This window comes from Suillus plorans, assembly GCF_016647745.1.
Source record: "Suillus plorans strain S12 chromosome Unknown HD556scaffold_118, whole genome shotgun sequence".
In the NCBI taxonomy this organism is placed as follows: domain Eukaryota; kingdom Fungi; phylum Basidiomycota; class Agaricomycetes; order Boletales; family Suillaceae; genus Suillus; species Suillus plorans.
In genome coordinates, this window is record NW_024537502.1 from 29,701 (window position 1) to 56,587 (window position 26,887).

General features: G+C 49.0%; 5 protein-coding genes across 5 annotated transcripts; 2 read left to right on the forward strand and 3 right to left on the reverse strand.

Annotated features, from left to right (window-relative positions):
- The first annotated feature begins 254 nt into the window (after positions 1–254).
- On the forward strand, positions 255–3,566 carry HD556DRAFT_1424588 (P-loop containing nucleoside triphosphate hydrolase protein). Its single transcript, XM_041304593.1, has 9 exons — positions 255–790; positions 848–1,100; positions 1,152–1,622; positions 1,686–1,825; positions 1,879–2,041; positions 2,099–2,239; positions 2,289–2,444; positions 2,506–2,838; positions 2,894–3,566. Exons 1-9 carry the CDS (start codon positions 342–344, stop codon positions 3,290–3,292), a joined length of 2,505 nt encoding a protein of 834 aa, XP_041152605.1. The 5' UTR covers positions 255–341; the 3' UTR covers positions 3,293–3,566.
- Positions 3,567–3,652: 86 nt separating this feature from the next.
- On the reverse strand, positions 3,653–11,346 carry HD556DRAFT_153342 (putative polyketide synthase). The gene is made up of 10 exons (XM_041309545.1): positions 11,102–11,346; positions 10,371–11,046; positions 9,671–10,315; positions 9,288–9,615; positions 9,050–9,234; positions 7,767–8,992; positions 5,553–7,713; positions 4,535–5,252; positions 4,043–4,482; positions 3,653–3,989 (listed from the first exon to the last, which is right to left on the reverse strand). Exons 2-10 carry the CDS (start codon positions 11,013–11,015, stop codon positions 3,933–3,935), a joined length of 6,405 nt encoding a protein of 2,134 aa, XP_041152606.1. The 5' UTR covers positions 11,016–11,046; positions 11,102–11,346; the 3' UTR covers positions 3,653–3,932.
- A 3,271-nt stretch (positions 11,347–14,617) lies between these two features.
- Positions 14,618–16,162, reverse strand: HD556DRAFT_1424602 (uncharacterized protein). The gene has a single exon (XM_041304594.1). It carries the CDS (start codon positions 16,020–16,022, stop codon positions 14,787–14,789), a length of 1,236 nt encoding a protein of 411 aa, XP_041152607.1. The 5' UTR covers positions 16,023–16,162; the 3' UTR covers positions 14,618–14,786.
- Positions 16,163–18,264: 2,102 nt separating this feature from the next.
- Positions 18,265–21,075, forward strand: HD556DRAFT_1250380 (DAO-domain-containing protein; the record flags this gene model as incomplete). The annotated part of the gene is made up of 7 exons (XM_041298919.1): positions 18,265–18,607; positions 18,660–18,840; positions 18,936–19,099; positions 19,148–19,314; positions 19,373–20,032; positions 20,089–20,886; positions 20,974–21,075. The coding sequence occupies 7 exons, from the start codon at positions 18,265–18,267 to the stop codon at positions 21,073–21,075; spliced, it is 2,415 nt and encodes an 804-aa protein (XP_041152608.1).
- A 3,166-nt stretch (positions 21,076–24,241) lies between these two features.
- HD556DRAFT_1424623 (uncharacterized protein) lies at positions 24,242–25,930 on the reverse strand. Its single transcript, XM_041304595.1, has 5 exons — positions 25,684–25,930; positions 25,548–25,636; positions 25,316–25,461; positions 24,899–25,270; positions 24,242–24,845 (listed from the first exon to the last, which is right to left on the reverse strand). The coding sequence occupies exons 1-5, from the start codon at positions 25,725–25,727 to the stop codon at positions 24,516–24,518; spliced, it is 981 nt and encodes a 326-aa protein (XP_041152609.1). The 5' UTR covers positions 25,728–25,930; the 3' UTR covers positions 24,242–24,515.
- Positions 25,931–26,887: the final 957 nt, after the last annotated feature.

A 26,887-nucleotide genomic window follows, 5' to 3' on the forward strand; every position in this document is an offset into this window, starting at 1 on the left:
CTTTCATGCCTAGAAATTTGTATGACCGCTTAGTCCTGAGATGAAATGTATCCATACGACATTCAATTCTTCCACCATGCCCGATGGTCCGATGCGAGTGGCGGACTGTGGTGCACAGACTTTTCGACATGGCATGCCAGCTCTTGAAAATACTTTCGAATCTCGATGGCTCAACCAATTTGTTAAGTCACGTGGTGCGACGCGTCCCACCTGGCACGTGAGCTTGATACTACGCGTTTCCATTCCCAGGGTTGAACAACTTACGTCTGTTGTACCGATCTGCAAATACATACTTCGCACCTTTATTGAAGACGACGACGACCGCGAGATACGTGTTAACGATGGCATCTACACCTGCCCCCAGCAAGCTCACACGATCAGTACCTTTCACACCTAAACGTCCGCTTTCCTTTGCATCCAGCAGTGAACTCCCCTCTACAATAAAGACTAGCGTTCTTGGTTCGACAGCAAAGAAATTTAAGGCAGCTCTATCTTCTGAGTCCCGGCTGCGGACCACTGCCGCAACCAAGTCATCTCTTGCAGCTGTGCCTGCAACTCCAGCCAAGAAGTCCTTCGAAGGAACTCGCCCTCGCACCCCTGGAACGCCTAGGAGTCAGACTCCAACCTCCCATGTTACCACGAGTGATATGGATGTTAGTCGGATTGATCCAGAAGATGCACTAGTCGATTTTCAGACCGTCGAACCCGGTGATGTTTCTGCAGACATCGATGAGGCCACTATCCTTGGACCTAATTACGGAAAGGAAGACAAGGTTCTTGTATCTATAAGGTGATTTTGCTCCTCTGGCTTATTCTTGACACGCACTGAAACCATTCCAATATACAGAATCCGCCCTACTACCTCTGCGCATGCTGCATGGGATCATAGCGCGAAACGCACTATAAAGCTTTTCCCTCAATACGCAAAGTCAACTGCCACCACACCACCAGAGTTCAATTTTGACGAAGTCATTACTGGTTCCGAGAATAGGCCGGTCTACAATGCTGTTGCGCGTGGCCATGTCTGCGCTGCCATGGATGGTTACAATTCTATTATTTTCGCTTATGGCCAAACAGCCAGCGGGAAAACATTCACTCTTGTGAGACGCGCCTTTGTATCCACTTTCGAATTTTCTCATAGTTTCATTTAGTCTGGAACCGAAGATCAACCGGGCATAATACCGCGTGCAATGAAGGATGTGTTTGGTTACATCCGCCGCACACCCACTCGTGAATATCTTCTTCGGTGTTCTTATCTCGAAATTTACAATGAAACGATATATGACCTACTCGCGCCACCTTCAATGTCTGCCGCTCAGCCCGTTCAAATTCAGGGTTCGGGTATTCTAGTACCACTTCGAGAAGAAGTCGTGACAAGCTTGAAGAGCGTCAAAGAAGTCCTTGAGCGAGGAGAAAGGAACAGAAGAACGGCTAGCACAGACTGGAATGAGCGGAGTAGTCGAAGCCACAGCGTATTCCGACTTGTAGTGGAGAGCAGAGAAAGGGGAGAGAAAAGGAGCGAGACACCAAGCGGCCGTCAAACTCCCGGCACGCGCCCACCGACACCTGGCGGTCCTCGATTACAGACCATCGGAGGAAGAAGCGTGCAGACTTCGGTGCTGGTGGGTTTCATTTCTCTTTACGGTCTCAGTGGGGTCGTTGAATATTTGGAAATCATCATCCAGAGCCTGATTGATCTTGCTGGTTCCGAAAAAGCTACTTCGGACAAAGAGAGAACCAGGGAGGGGAAGTACATTAACACCAGCTTGTTGACACTTGGGAGCGTCATTGGCACTCTTGCAGAGAACGCTGCGAAGAATAAAAAGTCAGAGGCGTCATCCTCTGCTATACTTGGAATAATTAAACTGTCTTTCTCAGTGACCACGTACCTTATCGTAACTCCAAGTTAACACGGCTGCTTCAGCCTTCACTATCAGGAGATGCTCGAATCTCTGTCATATGCACCATCAATCCCGATGCGACTGCCGTGGCAGAAAGCACGAGTACGCTTTTATTTGCTCAGAGGATTAAACGAGTGCAGGTTCGTCGTGTCCTTCCTGTGTATTGCTCCCAGGATGTTGATTTCCTGTACTCCTAGCTTAATGCGAAGAAGAAAGAGATTGTCGATACTGATGCTTTGATAGAACGATACAGGAAAGAGATTGAGGAGCTCAAGAATAAACTTTCAGAACGAGAAGCAGACGCGCCTGCTCGAACTCGCAGGCTCTCAGCACGCGAGGTAATATCGGCCTCCCGCTACATAATTCTCAGACTGATTTTTGTCACAGCAAATCGATGAATCAAAAGCGATGAAGGATCTTAATTCTAGAATCCAGCAGCTTACGAAGCTCATTTTGACATCTCAAACGGTTGATGAAAGTAAAGGAGACGAATCACGTCCCGCCAGCCCATCCAAAGTTGATTTCGATATGTCACCATACCAGGTTTGTACGCTCGATAATGTTAGACCATCCTATTTAATTGAACTTTGGCGATTCATGACAGCTGCAACAAGAGCTTCTCGCAACTCGCCTTGAACTCGAGTCACAGTCGAGTCAAATTCTTTCCCTAGAAGCTGCTCTCCTTTCTCGCCCAGAACTTCCACCGGATGCTTCAGAAACCGAGAAAGACAAGCTCATTGCTGAGCAAGCGAAGACGATTCGTGAGCTTGAAATCGTAGTGTGTGGGTATGAGGACAATCTTGGGGAGCCTCTGAGAGCCGTCAGAGAGGACGTTGAGAAGGAGTGGGTTGGTAAGCTTGAAGAAGAGGTAAAAAAGCGAGAAGAAAAGGAGGCTTGGGCAGCCGAACTTGTCAGGCAGCTGGATAAAGAAAAGAAGGTCAGCTTATGCATGTTGACATGTTTTCTTTTATGGTGCTAAGAATCGAGTACAGCTAAGGATAAAACTTGAGGAGGAACGTCGTGCTCTTGCATCTTTCGTCAGCAAATTCGATTCGCTGGGCCTTGGCTGTAGCAGCGCACTGCCTTCAAAACTCAAGCCTGCAAAACCAACACCGGGAGGTGCATCAGCAGCATTCGCTGAACGTCAACAGAGCCGAGCCGCAAACGTGGCGCCTGCAATCATCGAAGATGCAGAATGCTCTCCCGCCCGCGTTGATTTTAGCAGTTTGAAGGCGCAGCCAAGTCTTTTGGATCAAATGCCCGAGGAGGATTGGTGTATCATGGACGATGTAAGTTTCGAGATGGAGTCTGTGAGGCATAAGTCCGCAGTGATGAGGTCGGAGAATCCAGACAAGAATGTCTTGTCAAGCAAGGAGAACATACCATTGTAACATTTTCGAGGTCCGTTGGCACTAAATATCTTCTCCGGATTACTTGTACATCTCATCTTGTTTTATATAATATGTTTTCACTTCCATTTCTGTAGCACTGGCAATTCATGGATAACTGGGTTATTCTTGCCCCGTTTTTATCAAGGGGTTCTCCCTCCTGTATCTGACGCTGAAGTTTATCAGAACCTTTTCTGTATATCATTTTACTCGATCTATAGAGAACATGTCATATTAGACGAGGTTATTCTTAGATCCCTCCCCTGATGAAGTCTGCGTTTGCAACGTCTGATTTTGGAGTGACAGTGGAAGTCTCATTTGTCCACACAGATGAGCAGGCGTGAAAAAGAATTATTAAACAAAGTCATTTATTCCATTGCCTTTCAATCTGTGGCCTAAATGTATACATCGAAACTTAATTGCATTGACAGACGGAAGACCGAAATCGTAGTCGCATATATAAATACAGAGATGCGTAATAATAAAGGAATTTATGAGATGCAAGCAGGACCCGGAAAAAGAAGAGATATCTATGCATAAACAATGGTATGGAGCAAGCAGTGCGAGTGGATTCAAAAGATCAATGCACAAACAAAATCTAACGTGGTATGGAGCAAGTGAAATAAAAAATGCAGGGTATCCTCTATAGCCTTTCCACAAACTGACACGCATCCTTGAGCTGCTGGGATGTTTGTTCGATCTATAAAATCAAGTGTTAATGGATTGTGCTTCGTGATGGTATCAGATGCTTACGTTTTCGGGAGTGAAAGGTGCGAAATGGTCACCGGGAATCGCCCAAGTCTTTACAGAGGACTGTGTGAGGGCTTCCCATTCGCCAACGACGGCAGTTTCGCTTCCACGGTATTGCAACCAGTGAGGAACGTCCAAACCCGCAGGAGCATACCCCTCAGACGAGCGAAGGAAGGCTACCGGAATGTCAAGCTTTTCAAGAGATGGTTTGTAGACAGAAAGGAGTCGCGTGCTTTCTTTGAATTGTTCCCCGATGAGACTTATGGTTGCTGAGTCAATTCCTTGGGAGTGCGAATTCGTGACGTGGTCTATCACAGATGATGAAAGGGGCACGTGTTTGCCAGGACAAGGAACGTCGATGAGAACGATGCCGCGGACGCGTACGCCATTCCGAATGAGCCTCTTAGCGGATTCGAAAGCCACAACGCCACCAAATGACCATCCTGTATTGCGCCGTTAGTGATGTCCTGGTGAAAAATAATAATGTCTGCTTACCGCCAATGATGATCTGCTTTGTTTTCTCAGCCAGAACAGCGTTGGTGTAGGATTCTGCTATCTGCTCAACACTCTCCCATTTTCCACCGGTAATAAGACTGGGATTGGAGAGACCATAGACATCCCGATTCATCGGCGTCAAACGGCTATAGTGATTGATCAAGCCGCTGCCATCGTGAATCAGAAGCAGCGGGGCAGCGCTTTCGTCCTTGCCGGATTGGAGTCGTGACATGCGAGCATCAAACGATGCGGGTTGCAATGTTCTCGCCGACGATCTTCCCGAGGACTTCTTGGGAGAGGAGGATTTATCGAGAAAAGCATTCAAGGATGCGATTGAGGAGTGAGATTCGAATGCATCGTGTGGGAGGTCGATATTGAGGTCGGTTTTGAGCGCATGCAGAGCCTCTAATGAACTGAGGGAGTCAAGGCCGAGTGATTTGAAGTCGGAGTCATCTTCTACATCAGAGACCGGAAGGCCAAGCACCTCCGCGATAATACCTCTCATGCGGATGCTTCTGTCACCACCAGACACTGTTTCGGTCGTCTCAGCTGCTGGCGGTTGGGATCTTTCCACAGACTTCTGTGAGGATCTTTCTACGGATTTCTCAGAGGGGCTAGATTTGTCGAGAAAGGAGCTCAAGGATGCGATTGAGGAAAAAGATTCGAATGCATCATGAGGAAGGTCGATATTGGCCTCGGTTTTGAGAGCGTGCAGAGCCTCTAATGAACTGAGGGAGTCGAGGCCGAGGGATTTGAAGTCAGAATCATCTTCTATATCGGAAACCGGAAGGCCAAGTACCCCCGCGATGACATCTCTGATGCGGGCGCGTCTGTCATCACCGGACACTGTTACTGTCGATGCAACGGATCTAGCTGGCGATGCCTGGGATTTTACCGACGACTTCTTGGGGGAGGGTGATTTATCGAGGAGAGCGGTCAAGGATGCAATCGTGGAATGAGACTCGAATGCGTCATGAGGAAGGTCAGCGTTAAGCTCGGTCTTGAGTGCGTGTAGAGCTTCTAATGAACTGAGGGAGTCAAGGCCGAGCGATTTGAAGTCGGAATGATCTTGTATATCGCCAGTAGGAAGGCCGAGTACCTGCGCAATGATATCTTTAATGCGGACGCTAACGTCATCCTCAGACACTAGAGTTTCCGGCGAAGATGGCCTGCTGGAGTCATTTGTCTGCACATCGCTGGTCGAGTCGGTCCGATTGCGTGACTGCGCAGGGACAGCGTCTGCTGCCATCTTCAAAGCTAGAGCAAGACCCTTCATGCGCACACGCTTGAATTGAATACCCCTCATAAGCGCAACAACACGGCGAGGCTCTTGGTCTTGGACAGCAAAAGCCTCAGCGACAAAGACGTTCTCAAAGGACGTCCACGACCCGCGACAATGGAAAGTGTATGTTTGCTGATGATCAATGAACTCGGAGAGCATCTGGAATGATCCGACGTCGCTGCAGATATAAGCATCACCAACAGCGCCTTGCGTATTCGCTAGGAATCCAACGGAGTGGAGGAGGGTATCGGCAAAGACGGGATGAGCGGCAAAGGAGTGTCGTGGGGCATCTGGAAGCTTGACCTGCGCTACACCATCCATTCCATTCGCGCTGGCTGTCAGAGACTGGATGGTGTGGTACTTCGCGGAGTATTCGACAACACGGGGGAAGACGACTTCGTATAGAATTCGGGTGTTGTAGACCTCTGCTTGACCTTCCTTCCGTGAACCAACCTCCGAAACACTGAGTTTGGGCATGAGGCTGAATTCATTGTCGAGATTGGCACCAATCTCCTTGGTGGATTGGAAGCGTATCTCTCCGCGGACATGAGCCGATTCATCCGAAGAAGACTGCAGTCTAGATGTAACAGTGAAGGAACCAGTACCATCCTCTTGAATGGTCACATGCGTACGAACAACGCGATTGACTTGGGGATGGTAAACAAGCGGTTTCGCGAAAGTGACGTTCTTGAGGACAGCGAAGCTCTTCCCGAAATCGAAGTTGCGATGGCGGCGTGAAAGATCTGCACCCGAAATGACTTGTTCAAGGTAGATTGATGCCGGGCATAGGAAGTGCCCTGCAACCTTGTGTCCTTCGATGAACGGACCTAGAACTTCGATGGGAGTGTCGAAACTGGCCGAGTTGCCGTTCTCGCGCGATGGGTACTGCACCCACCACCCAAGCATGGTGTATTCAGATATCATATCGGCTTTCGGGATGGTCGGTTGTGGAGGCGCGCTTCGTGCTGGTGCTGTGCTTCGTGCTAGTGCTGCGCTTCGTACTGGTGCAGGTGCAGGTGCTATGGTCTTTTGCGGTGCTGCGCTTCGTGCTGGTGCCACGGTTTTAGCTGGTGCAGTAGGTTCGTAGGAAGGTTCTTTGTATGGTACCCAAATCTTGTTCCTCTCAAGCGGGTATGGCGGCAGATCAGCGCACTTCGCTGGGGACAACTCCGAGAAGACATTCCGCCAGTTCAAAGGAGCACTTGTTCTGTAGAGCTGGGAGAGGCTGGATGTGAGAGTAGCGTTGTCGTTCTTGCTCAACGAAGGCAATAGCGCCGCTTCGGTGGGAGCAGATGCACAAGCGCGTATCATCAACAAGCATGACGCTTGGGGTCCCATCTCGATCCAGGCACCTACCTGTGGAAGCGAGGGGTGCTTGCACAGGACATCAACAGTTGGGGCGAAAAGGACAGGCTGGCGGAAATGCGAAGAGAAATAGGTTGCGTCGAAGGTGGAAGCGTCTCCTGCGGGAACGAGTCGGCCAAGAACGGTAGAACCGACGGACACCTTTGGCGAAGACAAGGGTACGGTACGTGCCAGCTGGGTAAGCTCATCCAGAACTGGGTCCATTGCTTTGCTGTGATATCCATAAGGAACGTCCAGAAGACGGGCCTTGGATCCTGTATTCGCCAACTCCTTTGTCAGAGCTTGCAGCTGAGCCAGTGCGCCGGAAACGACACAAGCACGATCACTGTTGACGCAAGCGACAGAGAGATCCGGGTATGAACCAGATTTCAGAACGGTATTGATCTGCTGCTCCCCGAGCCTGACAGCCAACATGCCTGTTGCACCTGGCACACAACCGCGCCATGTGAGGCGAGCGCGTGATGCGACCAAAAACAAGGCTGCCTCGAGCGAGAGGACCTCGGCAATGACCAGAGCAGCGTATTCACCGAGACTAGTAAGATAATATTAGATATCGACCAGTTATGTATTGGGATAAATTCTCACCTGTGCCCAACAACTGTGGCAGGCGTCAAACCCCAATGTATCCACACAGTCGCCAACGCGACTTCTAGCGCCATCGTAGAAGTTTGAGACGCTTCGAACTCTTCCATTTCATCTGACCCACTATCCGCGGCCCCTCCGATGATGCTTGGAAGGATACCCGCAAAGCCTTTGGACACGAGGTACCGGTGGCATCTGTCAATGCAGCGCTGGAAGACCGGAGAGCTCGAATAGAGGAGCTTCCCCATGCCACGATAATAGCTGCCTTGTCCAGAGAACACAAAGACGACTTGACCGAACTCTCCCTCAACATGAGACACCTCAGCGCTCGCAAGAGCCTGGACGAGTTGGTCCTTGCCTCCCACATCAATTGAAATTCTGAAAGGGTACAGCTGTCTTCTTGCGGTGGCAGTATATGCGATATCGCTGATGGGAATCCAGCGATTTCTGGCGTCGTGAAGCCAGTCAAAGTAGCGAAGGCGGAGAGTTTCGAGAACCTCGCGAGTCTTGGCAGAGATACCAAAGACGTAAGATGCACCACTCGCTGGAGCTTTTGCTTGCTTTTGATATTCTTCCACTATGAGTGCTCCGTTTGAACCTGATGCTCCGAAGTTGTTGAGCAGCGCCATGCGGGGCGACGATCCGCGCACCCATGGTGTTGGAACCGTGTCGATGACTGTATGATCCTGGGTTAGCGGCGTGATACGTGGGTTCAATATTTTGAGGGAGATTTGAGCGGGGATGGTCTCGTGTTGGAACATGAGCAAAAGTTTGGCAAGTCCAGCAGCGCCAGAAGCAGCTTCCAAGTGACCGATGTTAGCTTTGATCGAAGTGACATGAAGGGGATTTGCGCTATCGCGAGCACGGCAAAGAACAGCACGGATACTCTGGAGTTCGGCAAAATCTCCAGCCTGGGTACCAGTTCCGTGTGCTTCTACGACACTGATGCGCGACGCATCGATGCCGGAGTTCTTCAGGAGCCTGTTCATCAGAGAAACCTGGGAAGGTACGTGCGGGTGGGTGATTGAATGTGCCTGCCCACTCTGATTGAGATCAATGGCGCGGATGACACCGAGAATGTCGTCGTTCTCTGCAACTGCGTCTGAAAGACGCTTGAGAACGAAGAGAGAGCATCCCTCCGATCGAGAGTAGCCGTCAGCTGATGCATCAAAAGATTTGCACTGCCCGGTCGGGCTGAGGAAATGCCCATGATCTAAGCCAATAAACATCTGGCAGGGGAGAATCCGTTGAGGGATTGATATGCAGAACCCAAAAGTCTAGCTTACATCTGGACTCGACATAACGTTGACTCCACCTGCAATTGCAGCACTGCAGTCCCCATTCACAAGTGAACGACAGGCTTGATGGATTGCGACGATTGATGATGAACAAGCCGTATCAAGCGTCATGGAAGGGCCGCCAAGCTGCATTGCGTATGATATGCGGCCACTAAGGAAAGCCTTGAGGGTTCCTTGAATATTTGTCAGAATAAGTAATACATAGAGAAGAAAAAAGGTTGCATGCCTGTGCTGTAATGCACGTCAATATCCTCCCGTAAATTGTCTGCATAATCATGGGTAGCAGTACCGATGAAACAACCAAAGTGGTCACGCTGGAAAGACGGGGTAGCATCCGCAACATAACCAGCACTCTCAAGGGCATCGTGAGCGGTGTGCAAAAGAAGTCTTTGCTGTGGATCCATGCTCTTGGCTTCTCTGGGCGATACCTTGAAGAACTTGTAGTCGAACTCGTCAGGACAATCTATGAAATTTGCAGTATGAGCCTTCATCCCCCGGCCGCTTTTAGCGCTAGCAGACGTGTAGCGCTCTAATTCGAAACGGTCTGCTGGAATCTGCAACAGGAAAAGTTTAATGTGTGAAATACCGTGAGACACAAAAACAACATGCCTCAGAAATGGTATTAATTCCTCGCTCGAGAAGTTCCCAAAGCTCGTTCGCATTTCTTGCACCACCAGGCAAGCGAAGTGCCATTCCAACAATTGCTATCGGCTCTTGTTTGAAGTTCCCCGTCGGACCACCAGTGCTGCTGGAATCAGAAACGGCCGCGTCCGTGAAAGTAGCTTTCTTGGTTGAGAGTGATTTCTCCAGCATTCGGAGAAGACCAGAGCTAGGGCCGAAATTTAATACTTGTGGGGGAACATCAGCCGGTACCGCACTACTGAGCCCCTGTACCACAGACAGCCAGTCTGAAGGAGACACGATTATCATGTCAAGGACTGCGTCCACAAGAGAGGAGTGCTCAGAACTGGGTAACACAGGCTGCCCAGATACGGTCGAAAATACAGGATATTTAAGGTCGGAGAAATCAGGAAAGTGAATGGAATGTTTCCCGACATCAGCCAAGACTTGGGCGTGGACATTGTGGAGGACGTGCGCATGGTATAAAGCATCTACAGTTGTTGGATGAATGGTGCAAGATTTGGAAATTGAGATTGAGGACGAGAAACGTTGTAGGATATCAGGGCGACCCGAAACGGTGACGTGTTGTGTATCTAAAATAGCCGTCAGGTGGAGGGAAGAATTGCAATCGTTCTGATGGTCCTCGTTCAGCTTTTTTTAATATCACCGATATGCAACAGTCTCTCACCTTGGCTTCGAAATCAGAAATGAAGCCCAAGACATCGGCTTTACTCAAGCCGACACAAACGATGGTCCAAGGGAGTCCTGTGTCAGGGAAGCCTACAGCAGATTGAAGCTCTTTGTTTCTGTACTGCATAGACCGGACACCGATCCAAAATGCTAGGCGGAACGCCTCTACTGCATGCGACATGAAGGTAAGGATACTGTTGGAGGCTCCTACCACGCATGCAGTGATGATACCAGACGAGAAGCCAGTCACCCCAAGACTGTGATCGGCGTTACCTGCAAAAGTACTGCGGCCATTAGGTTCCGTTGGTGAGCCCGAGAAGTGAGCAAGATATCTCAGAGCTTGGAAGAGAAAGAGGGAGGTGCTGGAAATGACGGAATTGTTCTGGTAAAGACTCGAAGATGATAGAAGCGAGGTGGCTTCCTGGAAATCTTCCAGGGAAATGCGGGTTTCGTTAAGCTCGTCAGCTGTTAGCTTCAACACCTCTGCATGGAAGGCCTCGTGACATGAAGCCAAAAGTAATTGGCCAGATGGTGAGCGAATGTCACGGAGTGCCTGCTGAAGAGCCAAAGCTAGGGCAGCAGGTGAAGACCCTTGACCAGGAAACAAAGGTACGACCACAGTTGGGGAAGTTTGGATTGACATTGTAAAAAGGGGTTGGAGGGATGTGGTATACCTTTGTAAGAAGCGGGTCAATAAAATAGGTGGATGGGTTGAATGAGGCTATTCACCTTTGCAAAGTAGAACAAGGGAGATCGACGAGTTGTAGGGATGAAACGCACTTGTCTGGCTGTTAAATAGTAGAGGGTACAGTGCTAGGTACAGGCTGAGTTGCCGGGGTAGTCGCAGGACCTAAAGTTTAAAATAGAGTGGATAGGTCAAATGGTGCAAAGTTTGAGTATGAAAGGCTTGGGAAAGGACATCCGAGTGAGTGGATTGAGAAGAAACAGCTGCTATATTCACATTGGACGAAGAGGAAGGGGACCAACCTGTGACGACCTCCGCGGTCTCTCCCATTCCTTGACAGAATGTCCTATTCCGAAGATGCGTTACATAATTAGTAACTCTGAAACGCCGTGCTACTAGAGTTGTTGTCTTGTTTGAATCTAGCAGGTGCTATGTGGCGTATTTACTATCACCAGCTGCAGAGCATCTGTTTGACCTTGATCGACATGACGTGAGTAGGCTATACAGCGCTCCCAGATGAAGTTTGTGACAAGGATGTTTGAAGTGTGACCAGGGACTTGTCCGTGTTAACGATTGGAAGAATGGGCTGAGGAAGTTGGACAGGCTTCGGATGGTTCTGAATGACGATCAAGTGACCGAGGGAATTTTCCGGTGACTAAGGGTGCGATTATAGACGCAACTTAATAAGAATTTGATAAGGATCGACAGTTTCTGTCATGAGACATACCTTCCATCTGGTTCCTGAAGAAGGTCATCGCTTGCTCGTACCTCACCACCTTCATTTTATTCAATATTATAAAAGAAATACAATACAATAACCTATCGAAGAGGGACTTGGACGAGCTGGAAAATAACTTGATAGAGGCTCGGTGTGCAAGTTTGTATGAGATGAGATTAGATGAGATGAGATGACAGCGTGGGTCCATAAAGAGAGATTTGTTGTTTTGGCATTTTAACGGACAGCGTGAGTGAAGATTACAACTAAATTTTCTATAGTTACTATCTGGGCTGTGAGGTCGATATTTTAATCTCAATAAACTCTTAACCTCGACATACGGGTCTAAATGACAGCGTGTGTCTTTTCGATATAGAATTACTACTCCACAGTGAGCAGTGAGTCCGGAGTCGTGGGAAATATATACCTCTCCTATATTGGCAATGAGTTACCGATAAAGTATCACGCGCACGGTCACTAAGTCATTGCACACTTGTTTATTTCTCTGCAGCTGATTGCAAAATTATGCGCAAACTCAAAAGTTGAACTTGCGGTCCGAATTGGGACCCCATTAAACTTCACATACCCGGAGCACTTCACTGTACCACCACGGCGGCCACCCACATCGAGTCTCCCTAGATTTAAAAGTTCGCATACTAGTCTTGCATCGATGCGCACATTCTGTCGCAAGTATCTGCCATTTACTCGATGTCAAGATATGAGCTACAGCGGGAATTACGAGCACGGCGGCCATGGTGCGTATCTCTACATACACTTCTTTGCACCCTGCATACTGACAAGTTACATTATAGCTACAATCAAGGGTATCTCTACTTGCGCTCTCGAGCGAGATAAAGAATGACGTATCATCTTCATGAACCATTCGGACCCGGAAATATTAATGTTGATATTCGATGTTGAAACTACGAAAAATGAAAGGACATTATTGATTCCTCGATTCGGAAACTGATGTGGATCAAGGTTTGCTTCATTTACAGCTCAGGACCAGTCAAAGTATATCGTTTCTTCTCAGTGACCTCGACTTTGGCTCTGGTGTTGCTTTCTGTCGAGTATACATCGAGATTTACACCTCCCACTGAGGTATTTCTGGGTTGGGGATTCAGAAGGTGAGGAAAGTAAGCAGTATCCTGGTCTCATGTGCTTATGGGGTCCTACCTAGGACATTTCCGAGACGCTGTTCATAATTTTGCAATCAGCTCTAATTTTTATTTAGATATACATGAACGTTGCATTCTGATGGCCACGATATAATGATATTGCACCCGTGTAGTCTAAAAGTGAGTGGTGTCTGTTGAGCGCTCCAGCATCCGTGTTTTAGCATACTGTACGTCCGCATCACTAGGGGGGCGTCGTTTCACTTTAGTACATTGCAACCTCCCTCTCAGTATTAAAGTTCATGTGACTGCCCAGCGGCCTTTCGAAACTCGAATTTAAAAGGATCTAGCTCATAACGCCATAATTAGGCTAGTGTGCTCTTTCTTCGATAAGACCGAATATTCCCCATGAACGGTCAGCAGACATACGAAGATTGTTGCAATGCTCTACTTTAAATAACTTTCTCATCCGTTCACCAGTCCTCTTATGGCGGAGTCTGCGCTTTCAGATACCAGTACTACGGTGGGAATGACAGGAAGCTCGGTGACGAAACAGTTGCGACAAAGGCCGTTGAATTCAGATGACGTCGACCCAATGTGACCGAAGCTTTGACCAGGCTAACTTGAGAGCAATATTAATGGAGGGACATGGCTAGAAGTAGTGCAAGCACCTGCTGTCTCCGATGACTGGAAGAATGTTGTCTTTCCTGTATGATAGCTATCGTGACTGGACCAATGTCATGATATGAACCATGTCGTGGTGGAATGGACGACTATGATGGTGCGTATTTTGGTAGTCGAATTTGCAGATATGCTTTGAATAGCACCCGGCTATCCTCGGACTGCGTGGTACATATGTGCCTGCACATGGATTGTTGCAAGCTCAGAAGTCCCTCGCCACCAACGGCGAACTCCCGCCAAGTTCGCACATGTATGCAGACGCTTCATTTACCAGCACCGGAAGCTGTCACAGGATATTTGTTATTGGCACCCCGCATCTTCAGGTCCGCACCCCTTTTGATCATTCGATATCTGAGACTCTGATGTCCAGGCCGGGCTCCTCGGGGTTGATCGATCTTGTACTTCCACAGGTCCCCGTCTGTCCCCGTACGGACTATCTCCGTTCGCAACTGATAATCTAGGGCTTGTCTCGATTTTAACATTCAGGATACTGACACTGACACTGACAGCAGGGCTGGGAACCTCCAGCGATGCATTAGGCTTTCAGCTGGAGGGAGCAATCGCAGAGGCACATTGCGCCAGTACGGTCTCATTAATTGGAGTCTGGACACATGCGGAGTAAAAAAACCGATTGGCAATGTGCGCAGTGCGCACGATCATCGCGGGCGAATTGCGGCTGTACAAGTTAGTCTCGACTCTCGAGTTAGAACGACTATCTTCCTTCGTCTATAAAGGGTTTAGTAATTACAATTGGGTGCCTTGCCTCGATTTTTGAAACGTGCCTCATCCAGCCTTCCCACCTATGCTTGGTTTCTTGATCAAGGCGATTCTTTTACCGCCTCGACTTAGCTTCCACTTCTACTATACTTGCAATGAATTAGAAAGATCAGTCTACGCTGAGCGCTGATCACTATTACGTTCGTCACATCATTGCCGTGTAGCCCGAATTCTTACTAGAACATTTGCTCCCGGCTCCGTCCTTATCTGGTACGTCAAGACCGCTGACTTCCCATTCAGGAATTTGTGCCTGCCGTAATCCTTGGAATTCAACATGAGTAAACAATCTTGCACAAAAAGTAATTAAATAATAATTTGAATTATTGAGCGAGCTATACAAACAACTGACAGCTCGAATAAGTAAATCAAACTGACCAGAAATCGTAACAAATCGAGAGTACGCTCCACATACTGGACAAACATGGCATTGCCCCTTGCCCGTTATCGACTGGCTTGTCTGATCCTACGCAGATTAGCGAGCTCACTCAAGAGTTTCGCTCGCTCGTTTAGAAGTGCAACCGTGCGTTCTGTGGGAGAACAATAATCTGTCCTCCGCATGTGGGTCGATGACGACAGCGCACCAAAGAGGGAGGGGGATGTCCCAAAGTCCTCGTCCATAGAGAAGTCATCGACCCGGGTCCGTGCCGGAGGTGCACTGGCAGGAATGCGCATCGACATTATAGGCATGCGAGGGGTAGAATTCCCACTTGCTCCGGGATAAAGACCAGAACTCCGCCACCGACTCTTGGGCTTGACAGGCGTGCTTGTATTACACTTGTTTGCTGCGAAAGCTTTCATTTCAAGTTCAGAATCGACAACACCAATCCAGCCTTTCAGACGGATGGGCTGAGGTGTAGGAGTCGGGGGCTGTTCTCCTGAGGAGGTCGATTGGGTAGAGCAATCGAGATCTAAGCCTTGCATCGAATCATCGATATTGGATGCATAGGAAGCATCGCGCTCGAGAAAATATGATGGGTCGTCGAGCTCGTGAATACAATGTGGCTGGTGGTATATACCACTGTCGTGGAGTGGCTGCGTCTCTGTACGATCTGAGAGTTCAGAATCTGCCATGCTCGTGTCAGACTCCGTATGTGGGGCATTATGCATGGATAGATCGGTCTGCGCGCTCATGGTGGCAGTGGACCGCGTGGAGGGAGAAGTAACGCGTGGATGTCGCGGGATGTCTGTGATATGCGACAGTTCCATGTTGTAAGAAGGTTCTGGACGCAACAGCGTCGAAGTTGTAAGATCTATCTCGCCCTCGCTATCATCACCGGCCAATTCCTCGACGATCCCTCGTTTCCTCCCAAGCCAACAAAGCAGCTCACCGACGAAAACTGTTTCTTCCCAACATCCATCTGCTAGTCTCCGTGGATCAAGGTCTGCGAGACCGATGTCCTCGTCTGCTGGGAGGACGTCGCACTCGAGTACGCCGAGAAAAACTTTCATCGCTTCTACTTTTGCAAGAGATGAGCGAGAGGCGCGTATTGAAGATGGGATAGGGAGGCGGGACTCGAGTACAGACTCCAGGATTGCAAGGAGTAAAGAAGGTGCTAAATCCGTCGGGGAACTGAGCACGAACGGGAGAGATAGGCCGGCGAGGAGCGCATTCAAAGTCGGCACGAGGGTTGGTGGAGAAAATGATTGCGAGAATTCTGCGAAGGAAAGTTCAGACATCAAGCAGGTGCATGCACAGAGCGAGTGGCTTGGAACCGAATAGACGGAGTATTAATTACTCCACGCAGGCTGTGGTTTTGGTACGAGTGGTCGAAGGGTTGCGTCAGAAAGCTTGCAGGTGGTCGATCATTGAGTTGACCATAACCATTTAGAGAAGGTCGTCGACTTTCAGCCTGCTAACCAACACAAAACTAACATAATAGAACCGGCGATAACTCCAATATAGCAAGCCTAGCTCGGCAAAGAGACCCGAACGTTGAACCACGCTTTCAACGTTGATTATACCGGACCGTCCACAAATGAAAGCTCTACTGGCCTATGATTCATATATTCCTCAAAGTCAACGATGGGTCCCTCACTCGTGCATTTCGACGTCATATACACAATCGCAAAGTCATCTGACTCGGAAGTGCGTGCATATTTCTGATAACCACCTCGCGGTTGATGTCTTCGTCCTCAGGCTGACGGTCACGCTATAGCGGCTCTAGTCTCCCCCAGTGCGGCAGAGCTGACCCAATCGGATCACGGTGGTTGTGGTTGAGTTGAATTTCATTTTACCAAGTTGGGTCCGACACTCCGAGTCTGTCCAGCTGCTGAATCACGAAGGTGATCGATGTCTTTCGAAAGTCAACTAAAAGTGTGTGGAAGCTTTTGATGAACGATACATCATGGACATTGAAGGTGCAACTAACTTTGACCAGTTTTGCTATGAAATGTATTGGAGAACCGGGACAAATCACAAATAAAAGGAAACAGCAACAGGTTCTGTAGGTAAAAAATGCGGATATAATGGTATTTCTGCTGATGAATGTGCAGGAAGAAGGGTATAACAACGTTAATAAAAGTATGCTATAGCATATTTTTTCACTGAGCGCCGATAACCCTATGCCATGATAATCCGCTGCTCAAGCGCTGACATCGATGGGGTGCAGCCAAGGTTGACGAGACCATTCTAGAAAGGTACGTTAGTTGCATCCTAAGTTCGCACATGCGGTACTTACGTATGAGTTGTCCTCGCAGCAAAGTGGCTGCTGTTGAGCATAACAGCCTTGGGAAGTGCCGACAACGTTGATGCCAGAGCAGGTGGTGCGGCGTATGAATCATACTACAAATCTTTGGTCAGATTTTCGTCGCACGTCTTGTATGATTCGGAACTCATGCTGTCGCAGCATTGGATTTTACCAGTGTTGCACTGGCCCTCCCACTGAGCATCGTTCTCAACCAGCCTTCTATCATCAAAATGATTGCTAGCATCCTCACACTCTCCTTCCGTTCGCCCTCCTCGCTGTTGCTACTAGCAGTGACAGCAGTAGCAGCAGCAGCAGCAGCAGCACTACCCTGCTCACCGTGATCACTACCTTGACGCAATTTAGATGGTCCTTGCATTTCCTGAGCAACCTTAGGCTGCTCGTCCTTTCTCTGTTTCCCATCGGGCATGTCTTCGTGTGCCTTACAAGAAGCTATCAGTGGTGCTTCTTCCTTCCATACACACTAGACCGACGTCAGCGGCAAGACCTACAAACACGGAAGAACGTCTGACCCATCCGTTGCCCCTTTTCACACAACTCATGAGACCAGGTCATTGCTAGCTAAGTAGAATGATCTAAAAACATTTGTTCTGTTTCTGTTCATGAGACCGCGGTGATCTACGACATGATAGCACGACAACAATATTTTTACTTCAACGTAAACCGCATATTTTTTCTCGCCCAGTGCGTGAGCAAGTCGCAACAAATACGCGATCCATAAATGAATGCTTCTCGTTAATGCTTGACAGGGCCAAGTTGTGCATCCCGACTATGTTCAATCATATGACCCGAAACGATCAGGATGTACCAGCTGTAAGCTTTGTTCATGAAACCTTTGGCTCTTCAAGCCTTCGCAGGGTGGTTAAGCGCTAAGCAGTGACTGAACGTGTCAATGCCGAGAGTATTCAGCTTGAAGCTGCGGGCCGATGAGTCACGCGATGCGGCCCGCACTCGGGAAACCAAAAATGTGAAGTGGTCCCAAAAAAAACCAACGAGCAGAAACCAAAGATAACATCGATGACCAGTCGAGGATAGTACTACGACCATTGGAAAAGAAAGTGCTCGGCTTGTTGAAGTTGTGCTTCGAGAACAGTTGTACTAGTAATACTGACCCGCGCGGGAACATTGGCAATGATCGTGGTAGACTCCAAGTCGTTGAGTCATCGTCACCAATTGTCTAATTAGATCTTCAAACTGTATTTCTAGTAGTATCGATGGTTGCGCGGCTGCGCGCTTTAACTCAGCGCACGCTTACCCTTCTTACCCTATCTACCGCAACAGCAGCAGGCGCTGGATACCTCTACCTCAATTCCGGTCCTGCCTACCCACAAACAACACACGAGTCTCGACGCCCACCACCATCATGGTCTCCTCCTCCTCGTGCAGCCATGATCGATGCTTTAAAGCAAAGTACTGGTCCAAAGCCGGGCGAAGACGACGATGCCCAGTTTGATATATTGGTCGTAGGAGGAGGTGCAACTGGTGCCGGTGTCGCTGTCGATGCTGCAAGTCGCGGTCTACGAGTCGCCTTGGTCGAGAGAGAAGATTTCGCTAGTGGTAAGTCTATTCACTTCCTTTCATGCAACCTCGCTACATACTTTATCGAAAGGTACGTCTTCCAAGTCAACGAAGCTTGTCCATGGTGGCGTGCGCTACCTCCAGAAAGCCATACTCGAACTTGACTACGAGCAGTACAAGCTCGTTCGCGAGGCTCTGCGCGAAAGGAGGGTCTTCCTACAGACTGCCCCTTATTTGAGTCATATGCTCCCTATTATGCTTCCCATTTATAAGTGCGTCATTATCTCCAATCTCTCGTTTCCAACCCAAATCCAACTCCCCCATCTATTCACGCCTCCAGTGATCATCTTCACTGACGGATAATCAGGTACTGGCAGGTCCCGTACTACTGGTCCGGGTGCAAGTTCTATGACCTCCTTGCTGGCAAGGAAAACATGGAATCCTCGTACCTCATGTCCAAGGGCAAAGCCCTCGAACAGTTTCCCATGCTCAAGAGCGACGGGCTTGTGGGAGCTGTGGTCTACTATGACGGTACGTCCCATTTCTGTTCCACCCCATTTTCATTCTCACCGCCCTCAGGCCAACACAATGACTCCCGCATGAACGTTGCCCTCATCCTCACAGCTATTAAAGCAGGTGCAACCGTTGCCAACTACTGCGGCGTCACCTCCCTCCACAAAGACCCTACCACAGGGCTCATCACAGGCGCACGCGTCAAGGACTACATCGCCGGAGGCGAATTCGACGTTAAAGCCAAGGCGCGTTCTGCCATTCCGCCCTAGATAATAACTAACACCCCAACAGATAATCATCAACGCCACAGGCCCATACAGCGACTCACTCCTCTCCCTCTCCTCTCCCACACACAAACCCATCGTGCGCGCAAGCTCAGGCGTACACATCGCCCTTCCTTCTTACTACGCCCCTAAAGGCATGGGTCTCCTAGATCCTGCAACAAGCGACGGCCGCGTCGTCTTCTTCCTTCCGTGGGAAGGCGGCGTCGTAGCAGGCACCACTGACGAGCCCTACGACATGCGTGAGCATATCAAACTCCAAGATGAAAAAGACGCGTATCTAAGCGGTGATAACATTCTTCCCCGGGAGTCTGAAGTCCAGTGGGTCATGGATGAGGTGCGTGGGTATCTGAGTGGGGACATCAAGGTGCGCCGCGGGGATGTGCTTTCAGCGTGGTCGGGACTGCGTCCGCTTATTTCATCTGGCGCGGTGGGCAGTACGGAGGGGTTGGTCAGAAGTCATGTAGTCAAGGTTGATGAGGGTGGAATGGTGACCATCGCCGGTGGGAAGTGGACTACCTATCGTGCGATGGCGGAAGAGGCAGTCGATGAAGCGATTGAAGTGTGCCCCGGGCTGAGGGCAAAGGCTCGGAAGTGTCAGACCCAGGAGCTAAGACTTGTTGGAAGCGAAGGGTGGGATCGCAACATGTTCATCGGACTGATTCAACGCGTGAGTATCAGCCCTTTGCCTTCCAATACTACTACTCTTACTGACATGCACTGCAGTACGGCCTCCACCCAGAAGTCGCACAACACCTCTCCTCATCATACGGTTCACAAGCATGGACGCTCCTCTCGTCAACGGCCCAGACGGCCGCTTTGGACCCACACCGCGCTCTCTCCGCCCCGTATCCCTTCACACACTCCGAAATCACATACGCGCTCACGCATGAATACGCACAAAAACCACTCGATGTGCTCCTACGGCGCACACGCCTAGGTTTTGTCGACGCACGCGCAGCACTCGGTGCACTATCAGAAGTTGTACAGGTCATGGGCGATACCCTGGGGTGGGATACGAGACAGAGGAGGGAAGAAACGAAGAAGGCAGAGGAGGTGCTGCGCGGGATGGGTGCGGGTGGACGGATCGAAGTGGGTACAGCTTCGTCGGGAGAAAGCTGGTTACGCATAGGAGAGGTACAGCGGCGTGTGTGTGCACTGTTTGGATTCTGTCCTGCGCTTTTACGCCCGTCTTCAACGGGTGCGGCGACGTATCCGCGCACGTTGTTTCAGCTGGGGGAGATTGAGGTGCTGAGGGAGGTGTTTGGGCGGTATGCGCGTGTGTGTGGCGATTCTGGTTCTGGCTCCGATTCTAAGCCTGGTTTTGGTTTGGGGGCGCAGGATCAGATGAGGATGCCTGTATCGATGATACGAGAAGCTGTGCAGTCTGTAGCGGGGCTTGGGTATGCTTACGAGGGTGTGCGGGAGTCGGACTTCCGCTACGTCCTAAGGGAGGTGGGGCTTCCTGATTTGCCTGAAGGAAAAGGGAAGGGAAGAGATGTAGATTTTGAGGAATTTGTCGAGGTTCGTTTTTATTCCATCCCCCACTTCATCTTCCTTGTGTCAGTTCATGCCATCTCGTGCTCATGCTCACAAACCTTGATTTTGCAGATCTGTGGAGATTTGAAAGACGTTTCGATCGCACCTGCTGTGAGCAAGAAGGGTGTCCAAAGGAGGAGGATACCCGTTGAGAAGAGTGGTGGGGGTGTTTGAGGTTCAGTTTACTATGTTTTACAGCTTCAAACAGTTCTTACTTAGGTCGATAGGTTTTGTACAAATAGAGCTTTCTGTAGTATTACCGGAACGGAAGCAATTCACATCTTTGGTGAACCAACATACATCTGACATGTCATATACACTCGTACAGAGCTCTCCTACACGCTGAATATATAGCGCAGTCATTCTGGATCTTGATTGTTTGGCTTCGCTACTCTTCAGTGTCAAGTGCTTCTACTCGCTCACAACCTGCACCTGTCATAACTTCTTACTCATATCTGGTTGCGTCGGCGCCGTCGTGAAGAGATCAGACTACGAAATGGAGACTGAAGCAGGGTTCCTGTCTCTTACTGAAGAACTCTGGTTCTACATCCGAGCTTCCTTCAGCATACTACGGCTCGCAGGGATTTTTTGCAGCACGCAAAGGAACGCAGAATGCACTCGACAGCTAGCAGACCTAAGGTCATTTACGTCTAGAGGCACATCAGCTTATTACTTGGATAAATCGTCGACCTTGTTTACAAAATGTGAGCTAACACATGCGCTCCACCGCTCTCTGACTCGGACATCGTGATGGTGTCGCTCGGCATACTGAAGTACAAGCGAAAATCTTGATGACCGGTGGAATAAGATAAGTCTGTGCTGCTTTTGGATCTGATTCTTCTGAAGCTATTATCATGACAGGATTCGCATCTTTATCATCGATGGGTGTGTGCTAGGTTCAAGCGGCACCGTGGACCGTCGTTTGTAACAACATCTGTGAATCGTAGCACTATGTTCTAACTTCTTTGGTAATCCGAGGGACAACGTTACATAAAATATGACACACCGTACCGGCTACCTGCTTAGCTAATCCGGGAAAATAATAACCTATGGCCGGGAGCCTAAATCCATGTTGCACTCGAAATTCACATCCATCAAAAGACGTGTCTACCTTCTCCCCCATGTCAGCTCGAAGGCATGGATCTCCGGCATTCTTGTTCATTCAAAAGTGAAACTAGTGCCCCACCAAACATTCAACAAATTACCACGAAACCCGCAAACGAAAATGCATCTCCCACAATCCCCACTGGAGTCCCTCCGCTTTCTGAATTTACCATTCATATGTACCACACCAAGGCCCTTCTTGAGCGCATTTGCAGCCCAATTCGTTGTGCCTTCTGGCAATAAGGTATGTGAAGCACGATTCCAAGACCGTACTGATACATATGAGGTATGTACGAGTATATGTGTCCCGCGGGATATGGTCAGAGCAGGCAGGGGCGCCGCTTTGTCGAAGAATTTGGCACTTGTAACTACTAGTGACTAGGATTCGGAGGCCACTGCGCTGGTGTGGGTCTTCAACCGGCAAGTGTATGCTTCCCCAGCCGTTGAAAATGTGCCAACGCCTTTCATGCTTGCGGTAATATAAAATTCCGGCTATATAACTTCATGTGGAACTCCCAACTTCCTTGCAGAATCTGACACTGACTAATATGTGAATTGACTAGCGAGGGGGGCCTATGCATAAGGTGTGACAACACGTGCACAGCATCGCGGCGTCCTTGACAGCTTGGGCCCCCGGTCAACCGGTCACTTCTTGGGAAGCTTGTTTAGTGTGTCAGTATGCCGGCTTCTTGGCAGCTGTAATTGGTATGCGAATCTACATTGCCTGGAATCTGTAACTGCAAGGTGTGCGGTCATGGCAACTCAAGTTACCGGTCTATTGACCCGTGAAAGCTGTCAGTCTTTAAGCGAGGTGAAATTTCTGCTGAACATGAATCAGCACCTCCGCTTACTACTCCATCCATCCAAGTACTTATCATGGCCCCCGCATCTTTCAAGATACCCTTGGCAAAAACGGCTGACTTTGTCATGATGAAGGGAATGAATCTCCCATAACCCACTGCCTATCGCTATTCTCGCGTAATGCCACTTCGTTATCGAAACCTTGCTCCAGAGATGCCCAATCTCCACCGCACTCCGGACCCTCGGGTGAAATTTCTTCCCAAGGAGGTTGTTATCTCTTTGAGCGAGCTTGGCGGAAAGACTGCGCTCACGGTGTCATGATAAGTGTGCTTCGTCAAGATGTGCAGAGACGAATACATGAATGGGCATCTCAGACACGTGCAGGAGATGGGCTTTGAGTAGTAGGTTTTCTCTAGGATTCGTCAATGAGAGCACCAGTATTAGATCGTTCAAGACGTGCACGGTGTACATATCCGAACCGTCGCTCTTTTTGGGCGGTGCTCCAGGACCATCGAGAACGATTGCAATTTCAGGATCATACGAACCTAGCGGAAGAGGTGAGAAAGTCATATTTGCACTCAAAACGAGCATGTTGACCTGGCTTTGACATATTTGGAAACCATTAGCTTCCAGGTAGTTGGGAGGGTATCAAATAGAATGAGCTGCTCATTGTTTATCGTCGAATTATTGTGTCCATCTCCATCAAGCGTGACAATGTGAGGTAAGCAGAATACCTCCTGCCAAGTCTGGACGACACAACTACTGATAGATGCAAGATCTATAACCATAAGTCCATGGTTTTTCCGAGTCACTGGTATGTATACATTCGTCACATAACCACATAGTCATTGGCTTTCGTCTCCATAGTGAAAAGGCAGCTGGTGCGTGGTTATCCAGATGCAAATCATAACTTACATCAGGAAAACTACCGGTTGCTTATCTCACTTTATTTGTCACTTAATTACGTGAAAAGGGACATGAAAGTCATTTGAGTGAAAAAGCGGGAGCCACTTAATTAAGCCCACTCTTCGTCTGGATTTTCGCTTATTTCACGCTTATTGCACTTAAAAAAAGCGACACAAATCTTCAATAATGGAAAAAAGAGCATACATAGAAAGCGTGATAAGCGTAAAATTAAGTAACGACGCGAGCAAAAAAGTGAGCGCAATAGAAAACATGATATAGCGGAAAACATGACTGGCAGAGGTGAGACATACTAGTATGCAGTAGCAGGGGAAGATTAATGACAATGTTTCCAGCGCAAATTGAATGGCTACGGCCACAAAAACGATATCCTGCAGCAGGGGCCCGGTTGTCAGTGAGAGTAAGCCTAGATGATTCGGTCCATGCTCACAAATCATAGCTCGCTCGTCCTCATCCGACTCCTCATCATCGAGCAAGCTCGATGCCGTATCAGTGGCATCATTTGCTGTAGTGCGTGCCATTTCTATGGTGGCCTCCACATACCCAGCAGGCTTGCTCAAAATCGACTTGATAAACGCCTTGGTTGGTTTGGACCAGAGAGTCGCCGAAAATAAAAATGGAACATTGGTCTCTTTCCCCGTCATTTTGTTGAGAACCTTCGGTAGTTTGATGGCCACTTTACTGCGTGATGCGGACGACAAAACATCCTGAACCTTGAGTTGTTTATTTTTGATCAACCCAAGGGCACGCTCGATCTTAAAAAAAATTAGTGTGAATAAGCCATTTTAAATCGAACTCACCGCTACAGCAGAGAGGGCGAGAACCCGTGACATCCTGCTCGTCACAAGCTCATGCATGTCGAAGGAGGGAACCTCCACATACCCTTTGATGGCGTTGAGGTGTGCCATGCCAAGCAGCTGTAAGATGAAGGGAGAGCGGTAAGCTGTGAGAGGAGATGGACTACCAGGGTTCTCATATAAGAAGGCCCAATCGTGGACAAGGGACGTTGCCATATCGCTAGGAGGGCAGTCAGGATTACATGTCATAAAGTCCATGACAATGACTATGGCTGTTGAGCCAAAATTACTGCGCCATTCTGAGATGCGCTGTGCAGTCTAATGATTGATATAGTATTAATAAATAAAATTGGATATAACAGGGGACTTACAAGCGAATGTACCACACCATTGTGAACGAGAACAATATTAAGATCTTTGTATACTGCATTGAAAATGAGCTGAGCGTGATGGAGAAGAACATCGTCTGGGATAACCCAGATGTCTTCATAACTTCCAGCCCACAGCATTATGGTAGGGAGATATTTTTTCGTCCAGCGCTGGTCTGCCTGCATGGCTGCAGGTAAGTCAACTGTACGATAGGCACCACGTGCTTTCATGTGCTCTGGCGTAGTGTCCACCGGCACATTCTGTTGGCGTTTGAGCTTGGCAGATACACCGCGAACTGATGCAGCAGAAGGCTCGATCTTGGCCTTTTTTTGAGCAGGCGGCTCACTATCGGCAACAGAAGTGGTGACAGACGTCTGTACAAGTGTCAGAATGAGCAGTGATATAGTCATTATCCTTACCGAGGTTGTTGTACGTGAAACCTTCTCCTTTGTCACCACAATAGGTTCAGGCTGAGATGATTCATCAGCACACATGATCGGGTCGTTGACGCCTTCAACTTCCATGGACCAATCGGACACCATAGACTCAGCCTCTGACACCTCGGCTGAGACAAGAATTTCGTTAGCTTTGTGCTTGGAGGATTTCAGGTTCGGTGCCTGCGTGAACGGAGCCCTAGGCTCCTGCGATAACTCAGGCTCTGAGTCATCGTATTGCAGAAGTCCTTGGCGTGCTTGAGGCTCATCAAAGTCGGAGTTTTCATCAAATATTGAGACGACCTGCTAAGCAAGGAATTAAACGCTGGCACCAATAAATCATTGCCACTTACCTTAGTTTTGCCTTTGTCTTGCTTCTCCTCGCAAGTAGCCTCATACTCCAACGAATCATCAATTTCGTCTCCGAAGGCACCAGTAAGAGCATCGTCAGTCACGTGTTTGGTTTGAGCCGCAAGAATCTGAGTCGGGGGCTGAGTGGCCGAAGTTGCTATAGAGGAAGCAGTGTTGTGTGAAAAGATAGTCGAGGGAGGCTCTCGAGTCGAAAGGCTGGATGCACGGGGTGATGGTTCCGGCTTTTCGTACTCAGTGATTGCTAAAGCCCAGTTGGTCACTCGGCCGCCTAATGTGAGCTTCTGAGCGGTCGCATTGATACTGGAAGTAAGATTAAGGAAAAACAAAGTTGATTCGGTGAGGAGCAACATCATGATTGTGTGAGAGAAGAATCTCACATCAACGGCGTGTCTTTCCCATCAGCACGTGGTACCTTATTATTGATGCTATCACCTTCCACATTCGACGATGACTCGTTGTGCTTCTTTTGCACGTTACTGATGGCATCACGGATCAACATCTTTGCACCACCTTTCTTCCCTACCACCTTCTTCTTCCCTTTCCCTGTGGTAGCAGGTCCATCGTCCATATCCTTAGTAGGGGTCTTCTGGTGGTTGTCTATCTCATTGGCCTCTGGTAAGTCATCTAACATGCTGTCACCCTGATGATCACCATGTTCTACTACAGCCGTCTTCATCACCTTTCGGGCCCTTGGTTTAGGCCGAACGGGGGTGGCCTTCTTGGTGAGCACTTCTCCCTGTTTTTTTTCCATCTCAGTCTCGATGTGAGCGAGGCGCTCAAGTCCCTTTTTGAATAGAGCTTCCTTCGCTTCCTTCGCTTCCTTCGCTTCCTTCGCTTCCTTGAGGGCGAGGTCGTCAGCAGCCTTTTGTGCCTTGGAACGCCTCTTGACCTGTGCCTCCAGCACTACCTTACCAGGTCGAGTAGAGGCATTCGATGGACGGGTGCGACGGGTTGTTTCTGTGGCTGCAGTAGACATCACAAAGGAGATGAGGGAGACAACGATGAAGTCTTAGTGCTGGAGCGAGAGCGGTGGTTTGGAACTGAAAAAAAGTCGTAAGTCTCACCCCAACATATAGGCCGACTATTGCACCGCTTTCTCACTAACCCAGATTTGTTACAGCAGTGTCTATAGTTCAAACTTAATATCACTATTACATGTTTCCAACGGCCACATCATCAAGTACT